General features: G+C 40.6%; 1 protein-coding gene across 1 annotated transcript in view; it reads left to right on the top strand.

The window, feature by feature from the left end:
• The first annotated feature begins 223 nt into the window (after positions 1-223).
• The window catches only part of glra4a (glycine receptor, alpha 4a), a 99,723-nt gene continuing 80,742 nt past the window's right edge, over positions 224-19,204 (top strand). Inside the window, exon 1 of the mRNA XM_041796970.1 lies at positions 224-488. Coding sequence (XP_041652904.1) covers positions 421-488 — 68 coding nt within the window. The 5' untranslated portion in view covers positions 224-420. The remainder of the gene's footprint in view (positions 489-19,204) is intronic.

Raw genomic sequence — 19,204 nt, 5'->3', positions numbered from 1 at the left:
TTTTTAATTTTTCTCTAGATGGAGTGGATGATACAGCCACGCGAAAAGAAGGAAAACTCCATCAGGAGAAATCTCAATGTGACCAGAGAAACACAGTGAAACGCAGTCTGACACTCCCCTTCACAACAAGCTCCAACCAGCACTTTGAGTGACGGACCGAGCAGTGGAGTCCGGCCGCCTGGAGAAGCAGAGCGCCTTCTGTGTGGATGTGTGCAGCCCCCTGGACTTGGAGGGAGGGGGAGAAGTTTCCCCAAAGACGCGCTTGGATCGCAGAGAGAGAGAGAGAGAGAGAGAGAGAGAGACGATGCCTTCCTCCGCCAGCCGAGTCTCACAAGCTGCTCAGTGGATTTGCTGATTTCCTGAATTTATTTTTTTCTGCAAGTTATTCAACGGGACTGAGGAGAGATTTTGAGCCAGAGGATGCTCCCACAGGTCATTCGGATTCTGTATGTCTTGTCTTTCTGCTTTTTCCAAGGAGGCTTTATCAGGTGAGGCGCGAAAACACTTCATTGTTGTTCTCTTTGTGTTCGTGAGACTTCATTTCTCTCTCACCAGCTGCTTGAAATCAACTTTTGATCCACAGAAATGAATCACATCGTCGTTTTTGACACTTTTACGCACGTTGTTTTTGTTCCTTAATATTGGGGTGGAGTTCTAATAGAGATTGCCTTTTATTTCGTAGATATATAAAATGTGTTTCTGCTTTTAATTAAGCGTAATTGAACGAGGAATGAAAGCTTGGCACGAGGTGACATCTGCGAACGTAGCCGTAGCGACGCGGACATGATTTCAACGAAATCCACATTTTTACGCACGGGGTGACCTGAGATTGCTCGTTTGGATCAGTGATTTCTGCCATTCTTTCTTCCAGACACTTTATTTTCTGAAAGTAAGTGTAGCTGCAGTATAACGCACATTTAGGAAAATTAGACAAAACAGCAGATATCAAACTAAATGTGTTGTTTTGCTGCGCAGACCAAACCGACCCTGATCGCGAACTACCTGTGGAATCCTCGCTCCTCTTGCAGCTTTGATAAAGCGAGATTAAAGTGTAAAATCAAGACTTTGCATGCTGCATCATACGGTATTATTAAGGTGGTTAATTATTTAGTAACAACATTTGATCAAAGACTTTATGTGGAAACGTCTTCATCATTATTTCCTCACTCAACCCTGAAAAATCGTGTCCATGCGCGCTAGGAATTGTGCATCTTTGATGTTTTTGGATGAAGTGTTTGGCACATGTGCTGAATGGGTTTGTTATCGTCAGGAAAGCAGGGCAAGCTCCAGTAAGAGCATGTTAGGTGTGTCTGGGGACAGGCATGCCAAACACAACTCCCTCTGTCTCTCTCAGACCAGCAGCCAAGCCTTCTGTTATCTCTTCCTTCTTTTTCTCATTCCTTCTTGGTGGCAGGAACTTTTTTTTTCCGGTGAACTCTTTCCTTATTTCATGCCCTGCCACCCTCAGGTGTGAGGGAATTAGGATCTGCATAATCCAGGAGCAGAACAGAACCATGACTCCGTGAACCCAGGGGCGAGGAGAGCAGCTCTTAGCCTGGAGAGCAGTCAACTGACAGCACCTCCCACTGAGAAATTATATGCTCTCCTGCCAGCCCTATCTGCTCCTTGTAGAGAGGGGTTGAAAGGAAGTGAAGAGGGCAGGTGTGAGTAGGGAGAATCTGATGGAGGTGTTGGGGAGATATGGAGGGTGAAAAATGGGAAGAGGAGTGAACAAAATGCACCAGAACATGGTGATTCATTTAGCCGGAGGCAGCATGGAGATTAGTAAAGTGGAGGAAAGATGGAGAGAAGCGGTTCAGATTGGACAGAGGAGATGAGATGACGAGAGAAAGTGGGGTGAGAGATGGGAAGTGTTGTCAGAGATTTTAAAAGCAGATTGTCATGTAGAGTAGTGCTCAAGCTGGATTGGTGAGAGAGGTTTGGAATTGGATGTTCGCTCACAGGAGGAAATGAGAAAAAGGAAAGACATGTTAATAAAAAAGTTTAATCACAGACTAAGAGGGTGATGGCTGAGGGTTTGGGTGTGGGAGAAAGACTGGTGTGTGTCGTATTGTTGCAACACTGAAGATACAGACTGTCTGAGCTGAATTTAGGATGGAAAAGAATCTCAACCTTTTCTGGTTGCATGTGGGTAATCACAGCAGGTGTTAATAAATTAGTTTTAAAGTACAATGTGAATATTTTCCCAATGTGTACTGGCAAAACCTTTCTTTTTTACACCCACATTAATAATGGAATGGAATATCATTGCAGCAGTGTGAACAGAATTAACTGCTGTCTGTAAAAACTCAGGATGGCTTTCAGGTGCTTGAAATCTGAGTTTTCGCATTTTGCACAATTGTTGTCAGGCTGCATGCTCTTGGTCTTTTTTCCTCAAACAGATAAATTCTTACAAATGTGAATGTGTGAAAGGCTTCAGTGCTGATGAGCTTGCATTCACTTTTCCTACAGAACCATTCACATTAAAACCACAGATTTTCGATCTGATTTAGGGAATAATAGAATTGAACCTTTCTGCAGTTTCACTTAAAATCAGAAGTTTATGGTTATGGGGAGGCAGTCTTTTGCACAATAATGCATGCACAATTTTGCTCCTTGAAAGTGTAGGATTACGCAGCCTGTGCTGCAGGGCTAGAAGATTTTAACTCTGATTCTAGGACCAAGTTGCACCCCCTGACACTCAGAGGGGTTGTGACTTGATTTGAGGCATCTCATAATTGATTATTTGTCCAAATAATCCTCAGGTGTGAGGTGGGAATACAGTCATGTATTGCTCCAGATTGAGTTGGGGCCTCTGCAATCCAGATTTGATTTCCAGTCAGAATGCCTCTATTGTCATTTGAAAGGCAGTACAGCCAATTTAAATTTTCTGCATCTGGCCACTTTAAAAACAGACGATCACACAACTTTAAAATCAATAAATACCAATAAAATACCAATAAATAATATTACATAAGTTTAGAAATTGCACTGCAGAATCTATAACCAAAATATGTTAGAAAAAGTAAAATCATGCCTTTGCACTCTCAGTTCTGGTGGCCAAGAGAAAGGAACTGTTTCTAAGTCTGTTTGTCCTGCAGGATAGGTAGCTTCACCAGCCAGATGTTGAGCTCACAAACACAACTTTCCCATCCTCTCCTCCAGGATTTCACCTGTGTTTCTTTCCTCATTCCTTTTTCTTTTCTTGCTAAACAGAGCACACGCCAGGACAGCCAGCTGAGGACTTTGATCATTCTCCAGTTTTGTTTTTCTCCAGAAGTCATGTTTTATAAAAAAAAATCCTGAGATTCAGAGAGTTTAGAATCACCGTTGTGAAGTCATTACTACCAGGGATGCGATGATATTACCGGCTTGATATTGATAATCATGTAGTGCAGGGTTTATGCAGGTATAGAGTATCCCCACTTATTTTTCAGTCTTTTATAGTGTAACCACATCTAAATCTCCTCTCTAGGATGGGAATGATAACTGCGGTACACTAGTGCATTTCTTTTATAGTGTATTACCCCCTATACTGTTAGAGGAAATAGAATTGTTAACTCAAAATCTGCTCTCCTTTGACTGTTGACTTTGCAGTTATCTTTACTGTAGCAGCAGAAATCATGTGACAGTGTGCAAACACAAAATTATGTTTCAAAGATTTTTTTGGGCCTTTTTTGCCTGTATTCCACAGATCAGTGCATTGAGTTATTTACTCCAGCCTCAGTGTATGGGTGCCAGCTCTCCCAGCTGAGCTAAACTGGCACCCTGAAGGCCCATTTTTAAGTAAAATAGATATGCAGAAAGCTCCTACTGTTTTTGTTTATAACAGGGCGGTTGTCCTGATGGGCCTCTCTTTAAAATGTGGGGATAAACTGAGAGAATGCCCACGTCTGCAGGCACCGCTGCACCACTGGGTATCTGCAGAAATTAGCTTAAAAAATGAAACATTGGTATTGGCAGATTTTAAAATTTGTGGCAATATTTATAACTGATATATTTGTCATACATACACCTATACAGCAGCCGCATAGCTCAGTGGCTTACATCGCTAACTCCAATACAGGAGATTTGGGGGCATAATCAATATCCAGTGTGGAAGCTTGGGCAAGGTCCTTAACACCATCAACACCTGCCTATATCTGGATAACAGCATCTGCCAAATGACAATGTAAAACAGTACAAATCATATACTGGCCTTAAATATCTATAAATGTACAAGTGTCAGGGATAGGTGGAACCACAAACTCAAGGAGGCCCACTGTGAGCCCTGAACATCATGAATGAAGGCCAAAATGGAAATCAACTATCAGATCGTCTCCTCTCTCAGCTCTGCTTGTCTCAGCCTCTGTTTGCACAAGAGACACTTGTTTTTTACATAAAGATAGGTGGTGGGAATGCTTAGGTCATGATCGATATTATTGCGATTTTAAACATTTTGCAATACAGTGAGTATTGTGATACCATCTATTAAGATTTATTGCTATCCATGCAACCTCTTCCACCCTGATTTAGCATCAGCCTAGTCATGTTTTTCCTATTTCCACAGTATTTTATTTTCATGCTGCTCTTCTTGCAAACCCCATGTCCATCTCATTCATGCCCTGCTTTGATTCCTAGAGTCCGTTCGAATATTTTCTTTGGAAGGTTCCTAACTGAGTGAAATGACCCAGAGGTATTTTAGTATCGGCTATGATGAAGGCTGTTTGAATTCTCTCACAGATAAGGAAAGGAGCTTCACTACTTACTTTATTCTCTCCTCTAGCCTAAGAAACACTGGAGCATCCTTTTCCAAAGGAGAGATGAAAAGACGACCCACAATTCTTTGCGTAAACTTCATTTAAAGTGCACACCCGTTGACTGCTCATCAAAACTAGTGATCAACTTGACTGTAACTTTACTATCCCCAATATAAACAGTAAAATTCCCTGTCAAATTTATAATTCATGTGATAAATGGAAGGAAAAAGGGATGAAAAGAGGAATATTACAGACAGTAAAACTACATTATTCCACTTCTAACAATTTCATTTCTTCTCATTTCCATTTTTATCCAAACAGTAAATGTGATAAGTTTGTAAATCACAACCAGTTCAAGTGATAAAGTTTGCATATTGCCGTATTGTAATTGTTATGTCGTCATAATTATGCAGGTAAGACACGGTTTATAGAGCTTTTCACATAAAGAGCTGAAAGAAGGACAGACTGATAAAATTAACAGAGACGAGAGAATTAAAGAAAAAATGGTTAGATAGGGAATGAAATAAAACGATTTAATATTGTTGTGAAATAAAAGGACTTGAATATTCCTCGTCTAGTCATATTGACTGCAGAGAGTTCAGATAGAGAAACGTTTCTGCCGATCTACTGCTCATAACACAGAGAACACACCGAGTTGTGGATGCAAATTTTGTAGTCCATCAGTGTTACATTGTAGTTTTTAAACAAATAACACACGTCACGTCCGTAACGTCTGCCTAGGGAAGTGCGAGCTGATTCCCTAATCACCCCTGTTCTCCTCTCCTATCCTCTGACTCCCACCTTTCCTTGACCCTTTACATGTTTCACCAGGGTTAAGGAAAAGTGGATAGGAAAGGACTTAGGAGGTAACTTTCTGTACTTTTCGAACAGACCCCCAATGTCCTTTCCCTGGTGCTGCCATGTTGGTTGTACTAACTTTCTCCTGCTCTGTGACCGTCACCTCTGCCACCCTCACTGGGCGCCACAGCAGCAAGTGGACAGAAAAGCTAGTGATTGTATTTTTCAAGTATCATAGTTTCCAGTAACCTGACACGCCAGATGGATTTGTTTCACACATTCATCTGGAAAACCTTCAATACTAACATTTGGGAAAGGGCAGAGGATTTGAAAAAACTTGGAGGGTTATTGGATGAACGTTCTGTTAGTCACATCTTTACGGGCCAGTCAGAGCAACAAAACACGTGAGGTAGCCGCAACCGAGGTGCACATGGCAGCTACTGAGGAATAACGTGAACCATGGTGGCTGTAGACATGTCAGTTCACGACTTTTGTTGTTTTTGAAAAGAAAACAACTCAGTGCTGTTCTTTGTTCTTCTTTTAATGAAGAAATGTCGTCAAGTTGTGATAAAACTGGCGCTTTAGCAGCATCCACGCTAATCTCTTTCGTCATAATAGCACTGGCCTCTTGTTGCTGCTTGCTTACTCTGCTGGTACTGCTCCTCATCGCTGATTGGTCCTGTCACTTTCTAACCGGGCCCAAACGGTTCAGACAGGAGCTTTGCGAGATGGATTCACCAGTGGGAAACAAGGACACAGGCGTATCCATCTGCTTTGCGAGGTTAAGTTTTCAGTTCATATTAGCAATTGGTTTGAAAAAATTGATTCATGGTGGACATGAATCGATGAACAAAATATAGTGATACTCTGCTGTATCGATTTTTCTCCTCCCCCCTATTTATTTATCTGTATCAGCTAAGATGATTTTATAAATATCGGCATATTGGCCAAATCCTCGAAGAAGAATTAATTTATGTTTTTTTTTCCATGACTAAATTGAGATGACAACATAAATGGCAAACATATTGACAACCGAAATCATAGTGGTATTTAATGTAATAATGTTCTGATTAATAAAGTAATTAACACAGCAAGGTCTGATTTACAAATCACATAACTCAAGAACCAACTCTTCTATTAAGTCTAGAAACTTCCTGCAGTTTGCTCTTGTTTTGTTCTGAATGGAGAGATGAACTGTGTCTCCCCTCTCTTCTGCACAAAATGCATTCTTATCCCGACTAGGACTGGATCTAGTGGTATCCGGGGCTGGTTTGGGCCCTCCTAAAATCTTAACAGCCTCCCTAAAATCCTTGGCATTATCAGCCCCATGTCTTATTAGCTGTTAATGTAAAGATGTGAAGTAGGCTGATAGTATTCTTTATTTATTAAGCACATCCTAACCTCCTACCTCCATGACATCCTTACTTCAGTCTGTGGCCCTCAGTAAAAAGAGTTTGGACACCCCTGGTCTAGTGTGTGCATTCAGAAGATTATAATATTAAAAATCAGTCAGTCATTCATTTAATGTTCAGCCAGCCTAAGCCAAAGTCACACCCACAAAAATTCACCTGCTCCAGGCTGGTGATAGTCTGATAAACAAAACTCTGAACATCCCAGACATCCATTTAGCACAGCGGTGTTGGCTTGCTTGTCTGCTTAAGTGATGCAATTTCTGTCCCACTAAAGCTTTATGCTTCTGTTAAACCTGTGCATTTCTACTCAGATGGATAAATGTTGCAGCTCTGAAGGCATAGACACATCACATCTAATGGAAACAGTAATTGTGGAGTTATTTTGCCAGAACATAATCAGCCATACACAAAGTTTGAGTCCAGAACTTTAAATGAAAAGAGAATCAGATTTCAGTGTAGAGAATAACAAATATGAAGAAAGATTTAAAGCCAGAGCGTGTTTTAGGAATCCCTCTGACAATCTAAGGTGAGAAAGTGTGGAGATGTGTAGTTAGAGGAGCAACAGTTGTAGATGTGAGCGTTTAGTGAAGACTTTAAAGACAGTTGGCGTGTCTTACAGACTTACAAAGCCCCACCATCTGGAGTGGAGTATCATTAACAAGCAGAGCTCATGTTGTGCTGCATGTTTTCACAGTGGGGTCTTAAACAGCAGTCTGTTTTCTCTCTGGCTACACAACTTTACATTTTTGTGCACTCTATTACTGTGACTATTATGCAGACGTAACAATGGACACTTAAATTGTGCGAACGTTCCCACTTCCTCAGGTCATCTGACGTGTCTGTGTATCGGCAAATTGAGAGTGAAGTGAGTTATTGAAGTGAAGGGCAGCGAATGGCATCAAGGATCCCCGCTGTCCTTGCCTCCAGTCAGTGACTGATCATGAGTCAGATGTGGAAATATCAGAGAAAATCATCTGATGGAGCGGCGGGGTCATCGTGGGCATTTATTTGGGTGTCGGCTTGATAGAGGGTGTGTGTGTGTTTGGGAGAGATATGGAAGAGGCCAAGTCCTGTCAGCACTGGAGCAATTTATTAAATTCATTATGAATCAGTGGTTACAGCTCAAAGTATTTGCCCCTTCCTGATTTCTTATTTTTTGCATTTTTAAATGTTTCAGATCATCAAACAAATGTCAATATTAGACTACGACAACCTGAGTCAATACAAGAGCATGTTATTAAATGATAATTCAATTTTTAAGGGATAAAGAAGTTGCCTCTTAAACCTAAAAACTGGTTGTTCCACCCTTGGCATCAACAACTGTAAGCAAGCATTTGGAGGATATTTGGCCACTCTTCTTTGCAGGATTGTTTTAATTCAGCCACATTGGAGGGTTTTCCAGCATGAACGGCCTGTTTAAGGTCATGCCACAGCACCTGAATCAGATTTAAGTCCAGACTTTGACTAGGCCACTCCAAAAGCTTCATTTGTCTTTATAAGCCGTTCAGAGGTGGTCTTGGTGGTGTGTTTGGGATCATTGTCCTCCTGCATAACCAAAGTGAGCTTGAGCTTGAGGTCATGAACTGATGACTGGACATTCTCCTTCAGGATTTTCCTGTAGAGAGCAGAATTAATGGTTCCATTAATTATGGCAATTGGTCCAGATCCTGAAGCAGCAAATCAGCCCTAGACCATCACACTACCACCACCCTGTTTGATTGTTGGTTAGTGATGGAAGCAAGAACCGGTTCCAGTTGAGGACTGATTCCAATTCCATCAACATAATATACATTTAATCTTAATGATTCCCTTATCAATGCCTGACTTCCACGTGCCTCAATGACCCATATAGTCTACTTCCCATCCTGTGGTTGGTGTTCTTTTGATGAAATGCTGTGTTACTTTTACTCTAGATGTAACGGGACACACACCTTTCCAAAAGTTCCAACTTTTCTCTCATCACTTCACTTCACTTCACTTTCGCCTGACACCCCTACTGGGGTACAGGCTTTCGACAAGGGACCTCCAGAGTACTCGGTCACTGGCATTCTTCTCTATCTGTGACCAGGTGTATCCCAGTCTTTTGGTGTCAGACTGGAGATCCCGCCGCCAGGTGTTTTTTGGTCAGCGTCTTTTCCTCTTCCCTTGCGGGTTCCAAGTCAGCCTGTGTGGTGGTGTTAGACACAGGTTTTCATAGTGTGTGTCCACACCATCCCCATCTTCTCCGTCTAATTTCATCTAGTGCTGGGAGCTGTTCTGTTTTTTGACCATAGGTCGTTATTGCTGATTTTATTTTCTCTCAACAGACCACATAATATTTTCCCAGAAGTCTTGGGGATTATCAGGGTGCTTTTGGTCAAATGTGAGATGAGCCTTTGTGTTTTTTTTTGGTCAGCAGTGGTTTTGGCCTTGGATCTCTCCCATGGATGCCCAGTCTCTTTGTTATTGTTGACCTTAACTGAGTCAGTGAAGCCTGCAGGTCTTCTGATGTTCTGGGTTCTTTAGGACCTCCTGGATGAGTGGTTGATGCGCTTTTGGTGTCATTTCGGTAGGCCGGCCACTCCTGGGAAGGTTAGCCACTGTTCTAAGTTTTCTCCATTTGTAGATAATGGCCCTCACGTTCCAAAGCCTTAGAAGTGTCTTTATAACCCTTTCCAGACTGATGATATCAGTGACTTTTTTGTTCATCTGTTCTTGAATATCTTTAAATGGATGGTGTTGCTTTTTGAGCCCTTTTAGTAGACTTCATTTTGTCAGACAGGTTCTGTTTAAGGGATTGCTGGATTGAAACTTAACTCAGCTTTCCGAAAAAAATTAATAATTACAGTTAAGTCATGATTTAGCAAGAGAGCAATGACTTTTTCCACGTAGGGCCAGGAAGGTTTGAATGGCTTTTTTCCCTTAATAAATGAAATCATCATTTAAAAATGACATTTTGTAACTGACGTAAGGTTAGCCACTGTTCCAAGTTTTCTCCATTTGTGGATAATGGCTCTCATTGAGTTTAACTGGAGTTCCAAAGCCTTTGAGATATGTTTGTAATCATTTCCAGACTGTGAGTCTGTCAGTGATGTTTCTCATCTGTTCTCCAATATCTCTAGATGATGCTGTGATGTGTTGCTTTGTATGTAGTTGAGGACATAACAAGGAAAAATATTCTCTATAATTAAGAAATTATCCTCACTTTTTCAATGACATGTTCTTTAGTGTTTGGTTTAAATATGCAGTACTTATTTTTTAATGCGCTGTCACTGCACTCTGAAAATAAAGATGCATGGTGGCAGGTCTCTTGTTTTCCCATGGATGCCCAATTAAGTTGATGTACTGTACACGACAGCGGCACTCTTCTAGTGTCACTGCTTTTTATTAAACAGCTGCAAACTGTTCAGCCACATGAATGACTTTTTAATGCTGGATTGTTGGAAACATTTCCCAAACTCTCCAGTTTGCACCAATCTTAAAAAATGCGTTTAAGGCTGGTAGCTCATTATTTTCTATTTCACAGCTCTAAACGTGTCGAGCAGCGTCTCCCCTTGCAGCAGGAAGCTTAGCAACTTTCACTGCCTTAATTTCTATGAACATAGGCAAGAGTTTGAATTGTGAGCCTTACTAAGAGTCCATATGACCCAAAGCAGCCACCCACAGCTTCATATAAACATGTTATTAGTGATATATCACAACTTAGTGGTAACTTTACTTCCAGGTCATAGAGGAAGCTTTTTTTTCACAGCTACTCTAGAGTTCTAAAATTGCAAGTCAGAGGGTGTAAAGTGCTGGTAGGGGTGAAAAGTTTGTTAGAGGGTCTCGCTGGTGTGAAAAGGAGTGGGTGAACACATTTTGTACAAAATGAGGCCCCACTGGACGACTGTCTAGCATGGATAACTTTATCCAGCTTCTGACTTTAAGAACCAGTAGGACAAAGGTTTGGGGATGGATAGAGCTGTACATTTTTCTTCAGCTGCCTCCAGAATAAACTGTCGAACCAAGAACAAAAGTTTTCAAAAATAGGGGGCTCTTTAAGCTTGGGGTTAGGGGTTGCATGCTATATTACTCTATTCAAAATATTCCCAGTGTCTCCCAGTTTTGGATCAGTCTTGAAGAAAAATCACAGCAGATGGTTGGATGACAGTTCTTTACGGTCAGCAGTGTTTTTGTTTGTTTGTTTGTTTGTTTGTTTGTTTTTTTTACAATTTTGTCTCTCCTGGAATTGTCTTAAAAAGCTTCTAAGACATCAACCCTGAGGTGCACAATCAAGCTCTAAACATCCTTTTTTCTGCAGGGCTTTAAGAAAATGCGTGCTGTCACTTGAATTTTTCAAACAATTATGGGACTATGAAGTAAACAATAATGACTTTGGATTTTTTTTTTCTTTTTTGCGTAGACTTGTTCTCCTATCTCTGGGGACCAAAAAGTGAAAGAAATAATCATTCTATCCCCAACAAAGTTTTCGAAATATTCTCATTTTACAAAAAAAGCCCTTGCACTTCTAGGAATTTGAGTCATTATTCAAAGCAGTTCCTGTCTGCAGAGGGACATGTCACAGCCTCTCTGTGTCTTTCTCTCTATTATGTGTCACTCAGGCTCTCTTCTCCAGTTTCTAAGTGTTTGCACGCACACTGTCCGACAAAGCATGATGCAAGGACATAACAACCTGCCATTGGTTGTCACAGCCATAGACTGTTAAAATAATTGGATAAAGCCTGTGTGACGTCAGCCGTTTGATTACAAAAGGCGGACTCAAACAGCTTTTGAAGCTAATCTGTAGTGGCTTCCATATTGAAATGGCTGTATCAACCAAAGTTTAGACCAACCTAGTGGCAGACAATAGCCAGCCCACTGAGCTCGACTTCCTGTCAGCTAAGCTATCAATAATGCTAGCTTTCTGTCAAGCTATCTGCAAATCAAAAGAGATGCGCCAATCAGTGCACAGCAAGGTTTTTCCTAAATATAATCGAAACAATTGAGGTACAAAAAAAATCACCCCTGTTCAGTGAGAGGACATGGAGACATTAGCTAATGGGACACTCTTGGTTTGTTGAAGCAGGCTGTAAACAGCTCTTTAACATGTGTTGTGTACGGGACTTCTGCTGTTCTTGCAGCCAACCTCAAGTGGACACTCGCCGTATCACACTTCCGCATTGCTTCATTTTTCAGGACTGGAGGTTGCCGCTTGGTTACAGCCCAGTCACAATGCACTGTGGGACACAAATAGGCAATATCCTCTAAATGCCTACTGTAACATATTTGATACACACTTTTATGGGACCTCTAATCAAAACGATCAATAAACTACTTAAAAATATTTTTAATACAGGAAGATAAATGATAAAAAAGCCCTACCGTAGATAATCGGTTGCCAAAAACGCCTTAATGTATCAAATTTGGTTAAAAATATATATGTATGTAATACTATGGCAATTTTTCTATTTTCGGATTTGGGTAGAAGGTTAAATAAATATTTCAGTAACAAAAATTCGAATTTTCTGGCCATTATTTGAGTTAACAGACTTTACGGGGATATGGTGGATGGCATTAGCCTGTAGCTGCAGAAATGATAAAAAATTGATTATAAAATGGATAGAAAGTTAATCATCATCAGAGTTACTGGTGTGAATTTAATCTTTAAAGACCCCAGAAAGTCACCCAAGTTCCGAGCTTGCTAGAAAATGTTCTGCAAGAACTGCAGAGGCCTGGATAGTGTCACTAGAAAGGCACAATAGAAGGCTTTCAGAGGAAAAAACAAGATTGCAGCTATGATTTATGGTCCAAAAGTTATTTAACCTTAAATAATATGTTTCTCTTCTTGTCCTATAAGACAACACCGGATTCAAAGGGTGGATTCAGATGGTCTGGTGGTTAGGTTAACGCTCCATGTACACAGGTGGCCCAGGTTCAAGTTCGGCCTGCCTCTCCCCTACTCTCTCATCCCTATTTCTCACACTATCCACTGTCCCCCTCTATAAATAAAGGCATAAAAAGCCTAGAAATATATGCATATATTAATACTTATATTAAATAGCCTAGAATGAGCCAATATGAGTTTAATGCCTAATTTTTTAAACTGCTGGCTTCAGAACTTTCTCAGTTGAAAGCCTCATGAAGAAACTCTTGTTAAAACAAAAGAAAAATGCTGTTTCTGCAAGAAAGACTTGGAGGAAGTAAACACAATTTAGCCAGTCCAAACTTCAAAAGCTCAGTTGTTGTGTGAGGACACAATCTTTCTGTGATAGCTTTTAATTAAATTCTGATGGTTGCCCAGTCCCGGCTGGAATAGAAGTATCTGCAATAGCAAAGTAATATCTGCAGGCTAGTAAACAGTGGAGGGGAGAGGAAAGCAAATATTTTGTGCTTTAATTTAAACGTTCCACATCCCACAAGGAGTGCAAAATGTGCCTCTTTCCTTCCAAAATATGTGCATAAAACTTGAAAATCAGAGACTTGAACAGTGAAAGATCAGACAAGCTTTGAATTCCCATGCAGGGTTTCATTTGTTAATTTGTTTTATACACAGCAGAGAAAAGGGAGAACATTATCAAGCAACTGATACAAAGACTTCACCTTGACTCAAACCGTCACCGTCACAGATGATTTTGGAGCTTTCTGATCCTTTTTCTGAAAGCAGGAAATCCCCACACACTCGGCTCGTACACACCGTGGAGTGGCGAGGAGTGCTGACACAAAAGGAAGCGTGAAGAGGGGGACAGATGGGATGTTTACGTGAGTTAATGACTAAAAAATGAGCAGCAAGCTGGAGACAAGAGTGGAACAGACGGTTGGTTTCACAGCCAGAACCAGAGTGAACAGTAGTGGTATACTTATCAATGAAATATGAAGACAGCAAATACAAAGAATATTCATCAAAGGCTGTAGATTTCTATGCCGGGAGCTTTGAAATCCATAGAGGATATGTGGAAGATGTAATTTCTGCCTGTCAAAAAAAACTTCCAAAGAAGTCTAATTTATTCAGCTTGTTCTCAGAGGAACGTCTGTTTTTCTTTTTTAAATGGCTGATTTAATTTTGTATTGTTACCGGTTCTGCAGCCAGAAAAACTCCCAGAAACCCTCACTTCAAACAAAACTAAAGTTGGATTGACTACAGAAGTTTGGGGGTAATTTATGCAATTTATACTCCAAAAATAGCTAGTATTGGGCCTTGATTAAAAACTTTTCACCAATATTTTCAGGTATTTTCATGCTCTCCAGATGAAGTTGTTTTTACTGATTGACCCTTTAACCCATGGGGTCACCTCCATGATTTCTTATGTTTCTAATTGTGGAGTTACAATCTGAATGATTAAATCAGTGCTTTGTGGGCAAGATAAAACAAAACCCATCAAGAAAGAGGAGAAGATGAAGACAATGTTGTTTAAAATGTTCAAAAAAGTTGTAGACCTGAGTTAGCTGGCATGCTACAATAACCAAAGGTATTATCTCAGAGCCAGTTGTCTGGAATAGACAACCAAAAAGAGTAAGGTCAAACTCCTACTGGGTTTGTTGTTCTCAGCTCTGTGGTCACATGGAAGACGCAGCACTGCACTCAAGGCAAGAAAAAGTGTTTTGGTATGGGGAGTGAGGCGTGTGCTGCATCATGTAGTTTAACACCTGCTGCCATCTGCTGGCTTTTTGGTTTACTGCACCATCAGAAATGTGTATTTTAAAACCACCATCACTACATTTACATTTGTATCGATTCTGTAACATCTCTATGGCCATTAACTTCTCTCCTGTTTTGTAGGATAAGGCTATAACGTCAATACTGATGGTAGCAATAGACCAAATACACATCTCCGACACGTTATGCATTCCTCCATCTAAGCGCATTGTTATTCCCTAATCAGCTGTTTTGGCCACAGGGCTGTCAGGGGGTCAAGAACTGCTTACTGGGGTCAAGAACTTATTACTTGAGCCTAAACAGCTTTTTTCTGTTATAACAGGATCCATGTCACTGATGTGACTAACATCTCTAACTTTCTGTCTACTGCTAGCAGGCTAAAAGGCTAAATACTGGATTATTTCAGGTTTCTACAAACACCAGTCAGTCAGGAGCTGGAAATGAGTCATGGAAGCTGTGCAGTAAACAAGGTAAAACACTGCAGCAACACCGATTTTCATTGATTCAAGACACCAGGGTAATGAGCAGTTAGCAACAACAACTAGGCTCACAGGGCTCATCTGTGTCGTCTGCTAGCCCAAATCACCACAAGGATGTGGGAAACACTCAGCCCTGAAGCCATATATTGTTCATTTTTTTTTTAAATCAAAGAAAACACAAAGTCGTAAACTTTTAGTTAATAAGTGAATTTTAAAATCCAATCCAATCCAAATTTATTCATAAAGCATGTTTAAAAACAACAAAATGCTGACCAAAGTGCTGTACAGTAAAAATTAAAAACAATAAACAATAAAACACAGATGCAAGACCAAAGTTAAAAACTGGAGGATATAAATGGATCCAAAAAAGCAGAAAGGCTTAAAAGCCAAATTCTAAAGCAGAGCTGAAAGCCAGGGAGAAACACTGCATTTTTAAGTTTGATTTAAAGACAGGCAGCCAGGGGACAGTCGAACATGAAGAAGAAGAGCATTCCAGAGCTTTGGCGGAGCTCCTGAAAAGGGTCAGTCACCCCTGAGCTTCAACGTTGACCTTGGGATGGTCAGAAGACACTGGTCAGAGGATTTTACATATTGCTATCATCAATATTAATGTTAAAGCCTTAGCTTACAAACAGGGGATAAACTTGGCCATGACAGCCATAAATCTGTCTTCCCTTTGTTGTTTAGTTGTTTCTCTTGTCACTCTTTCTGCATCCCCTCTTCTCTCTTCCTACTACAAGTAATCTAAACAGGTAGGCATAAATATGCTGTCCTTGTATCAGGTGGTAAATTTAGTAAATTTACAAGACTGGAATATTCATTATAAACAGGATCCTTCTGAGATGTTTGCCTTACTGCTGAGCTATTACTGCTCAAAGAGCTATGAACCCTCACCTACTGAGTGAAAACTTGACTTACAAGTACATGTCTGAGCCACAACAGTCGTTCTTATGCATGTCCCCCTGACTTCCCCGCGTGCATCATGAAGTGGTGCATCTCTGTGCGTAATTACATCTGTGAGCGCTGCACCAAGACCAAAAATGCCGATCTCTCATGTCATAGGACAGCCTGTGTCCAGGTCAAAAATACATTTTCAGTTATAAACAATTTGTTTTATCGTTATGAGAGTAATTTTTACCACTTTCTGACAAGAGCTGGAGTTAAATACAGGTAGGATATAGAAACTATGAACCGTTTTAACAGAAGTGATCAAACCATAATTGCACCTCTTGTTGACCTAAAATTAAATCGTATGTAAATAAATTTAGTTAATAATAGTTTGGCATTGCAGATTCTTTATAATGAGGGATTAAATCAGGCTGACATTGAAATGGGGCTGACAGACAATGGCGCAGGGAAAGTGTTTGCTATCCTGAGAGCAGCTGTTAAATCCCCCACAGGGATGGAAGTTTGGTTTTACAAGGCAAAAACCTCTGACATTTGTTAAGGTCTGAGATGCAGAAAACTAGTCAGAGGTGCAGGAAGGGCTGGACTCTATGAGAGTCCGTGCAGCTTCGCAGTGGTTAAATTCTTTATCTTCAACAAAATAATCGATATTAGATCAGACAATAAATACTTCTCCTTCAGTCCTAAATATCATGAAGTCTGTATCAGCCTATTTTTGGGCAGCATGTTTGCAGAGTTGAGGTGATGAAGCAGTCTGCCGTGCGTCTTTTTACGATGTTCCTCCCTGCTTAAAGATAGTTCAACGTACCATATCTAACTCATTTATTGAATAGTATTACAACCTTTCCTTGCTATAATTATAGAAAAATCATGCTAAATGAGTGAAAACTTGTATTTTAAACACCTAGGAGGGTAAAAATTAAAAATTAATATATTTTTTAAAATTTCCATCTTTTTTCCCAAATGTCTCGCCGTCCGGAAGTGCCCGGCAGGCCGCTATTTGGGGATCACTGCACTAGACTGTAGTGCTATAGACACCTATCTAAGCCTCCTTGCCAGAACTCTTAGTTCACTCTCGTAAAGGGGCATTTTGAGTTCTCCGTGATGAGGGGCATTTTGAGGTCTCCGTGATGAGATTTACAGTCAGCAGTCCATACACTGAGGTGTATTTTGAAATTGACCCGATGCATTGCAAGTCTCGTTCCCGTTTGGGTCAGTTAGCTCTTTGGGGATTGATGCATTTCAGCAGCAATCTCCAATAAAAATAAACCTGGTGCATCTGGAGTGCAGTGCAGAGTGGTGCTTCTGGCATGTTGGTGACTGACCAGAGTACAGAGTATGTGGAATTTAAGGGTTATACTTCCCTGAGAGTGATTTGCCTCTATTTCTTTATTTTGTGCATCTTTTTGTGTCTGATAGAACCAAAGTAAATCCCATTAGGGCTTCAAACTCCTGCAGTTTGAGCCCTGCCTAACAGACCTTCCTCCTGCATATGAATCTTTTTCCTCAGCAACTTTTACCCTAAAAGAAAGATGAAGAGAAAAACATTGTTGGTCACACACTGTTAAATCCCTGACATGAAAGTGGTGTGTGACACAGATCTGCCCATTGCTTCAGCAGGCTTTAGATTTGTGTTTGGATATATGGTGGAGGTGACAGCTTACTGATGGTCTCTAGCATTAAGCCAGCGCCTTCAGCATTCAGCTGACACCTCAGGCTGAGAGATGTGATGGATGGTTTTCTGCCCATTTCAGTCACACTGCATATGACCTTTCTCTGTGCAAAACAACCGCTTGTACACAGGGCATAGTGATTTTTCATAATAGTCACATGCTGATGGTTAAACCTGCAATATAAAGGCAAACGTGCCGATACAGTTTTCTCTTATGAAGGTTAAAAGAGTTTAAAACCCATAATCACAGGCATCCTTAAAAATGTGATTCGTCATCCTGGAAGAGAAACAGGTGTCTCTTCCTGTATTCCTCTCCCGCACTAAAACACATTTTTGTGACACGCCTCCGCTGCCAGCCCAAATCAAAACTTCTAAGCCGCTGAATAATAAATGCATCATGAAGTGTAACTGATGAGCATCAGCTCAGGGTAAAACTTTTAATCTCTGCAGTTGTGTGGACAGCTAATGCTGAGCTGGAAGAGCATTAAAATGTGACAATGTCCATGAGTTCATCCAGGGAACCACCAGACCCACTCAGGCGTGCCCTGACACAGGTTCAGATCGAATGTGTTTTTATGCTTCCTGCACATCACTCCCTCTGAACACAGAGGATAAAAAAGTGATGCCACAGGTAAAAGCAAGCTATGACTCATGGCTACAAACTGTTGCAGCCTGAGAACTGCTGTATGAGGAGATTAAATTCAAGCTGAAGAAACGGGGTAAGATAAGTCTTAGTAGTGGGTGTAAGTCATTTGTATGGTAAATCAAATTAAAGTTTCTCTTTAATATTTTTATATACATAATGGTTTGCACAACAGATGTAATGTTTAGTTCATTGTGGCAAACTCAGACATCACTGCCTGATTCTGCAGTAAACCTCAGCCCTGTAGGGACACTCTAGCGTCCTTTAGCTCATTGTTTTGTCTCCTCAGCATTCAGTTAGCTCAGGGGTGTCAAACTCATATTGAGTCCAGGGCCAGATTTGCTCCAATGAGATGTCTTGAGGGCCAAACTATTTGGTCCAGGTTAGAGATAAATTTTATAATCGCAGCAGTGTTTTTAACTCTAACCTGAGAGCTTAACAGGGTCACTGACAGATACGCAACATTTAGAGGTGAGAGACCTTTAAAAGTGCTGTTTAGAAATTATCTATCTTAGCTCTAATGGTCTTGTTTGCTGTTGTAGGTCATAAAGGAGCATCAGTGTTAATTTGTCTGTTTCATAATTGGCTAAAACCCACTGAGGTGTAAACTTAAAAAAGGAATAACTTCAAACCAGAAGAGATAGAGTTGTACTAAAAATCTTCACTCTCATGACTTATTACTGGTAAACTTAAAAGAAACCTCTAGCATTCACTTGTCTCATTCACAGTAAAGAATTGTTGTTATAAAAAGGGGAAGATCAGGCTTAAAGTTCAGTTGGGACAACGTTAGTTTCAGGATTCAGGTGCACCTCACACGCTTTAGGCTATTAAAATATTTACTTAGTCTTTTCAAGCATCGGTCTCTCTGTAAAAGTATAAAAACCTCCACAATACCCTCTGCTAGTCTCATCACTATCCAGGAAACCAAATGTGTGACACAGTG

The sequence above is a fragment of the Cheilinus undulatus genome, linkage group 10 (assembly GCF_018320785.1).
Source record: "Cheilinus undulatus linkage group 10, ASM1832078v1, whole genome shotgun sequence".
Lineage (NCBI taxonomy): Eukaryota > Metazoa > Chordata > Actinopteri > Labriformes > Labridae > Cheilinus > Cheilinus undulatus.
The sequence above is the reverse complement of the archived record's forward strand: the minus strand, read 5'-3'. Positions and strand labels throughout refer to the sequence as shown.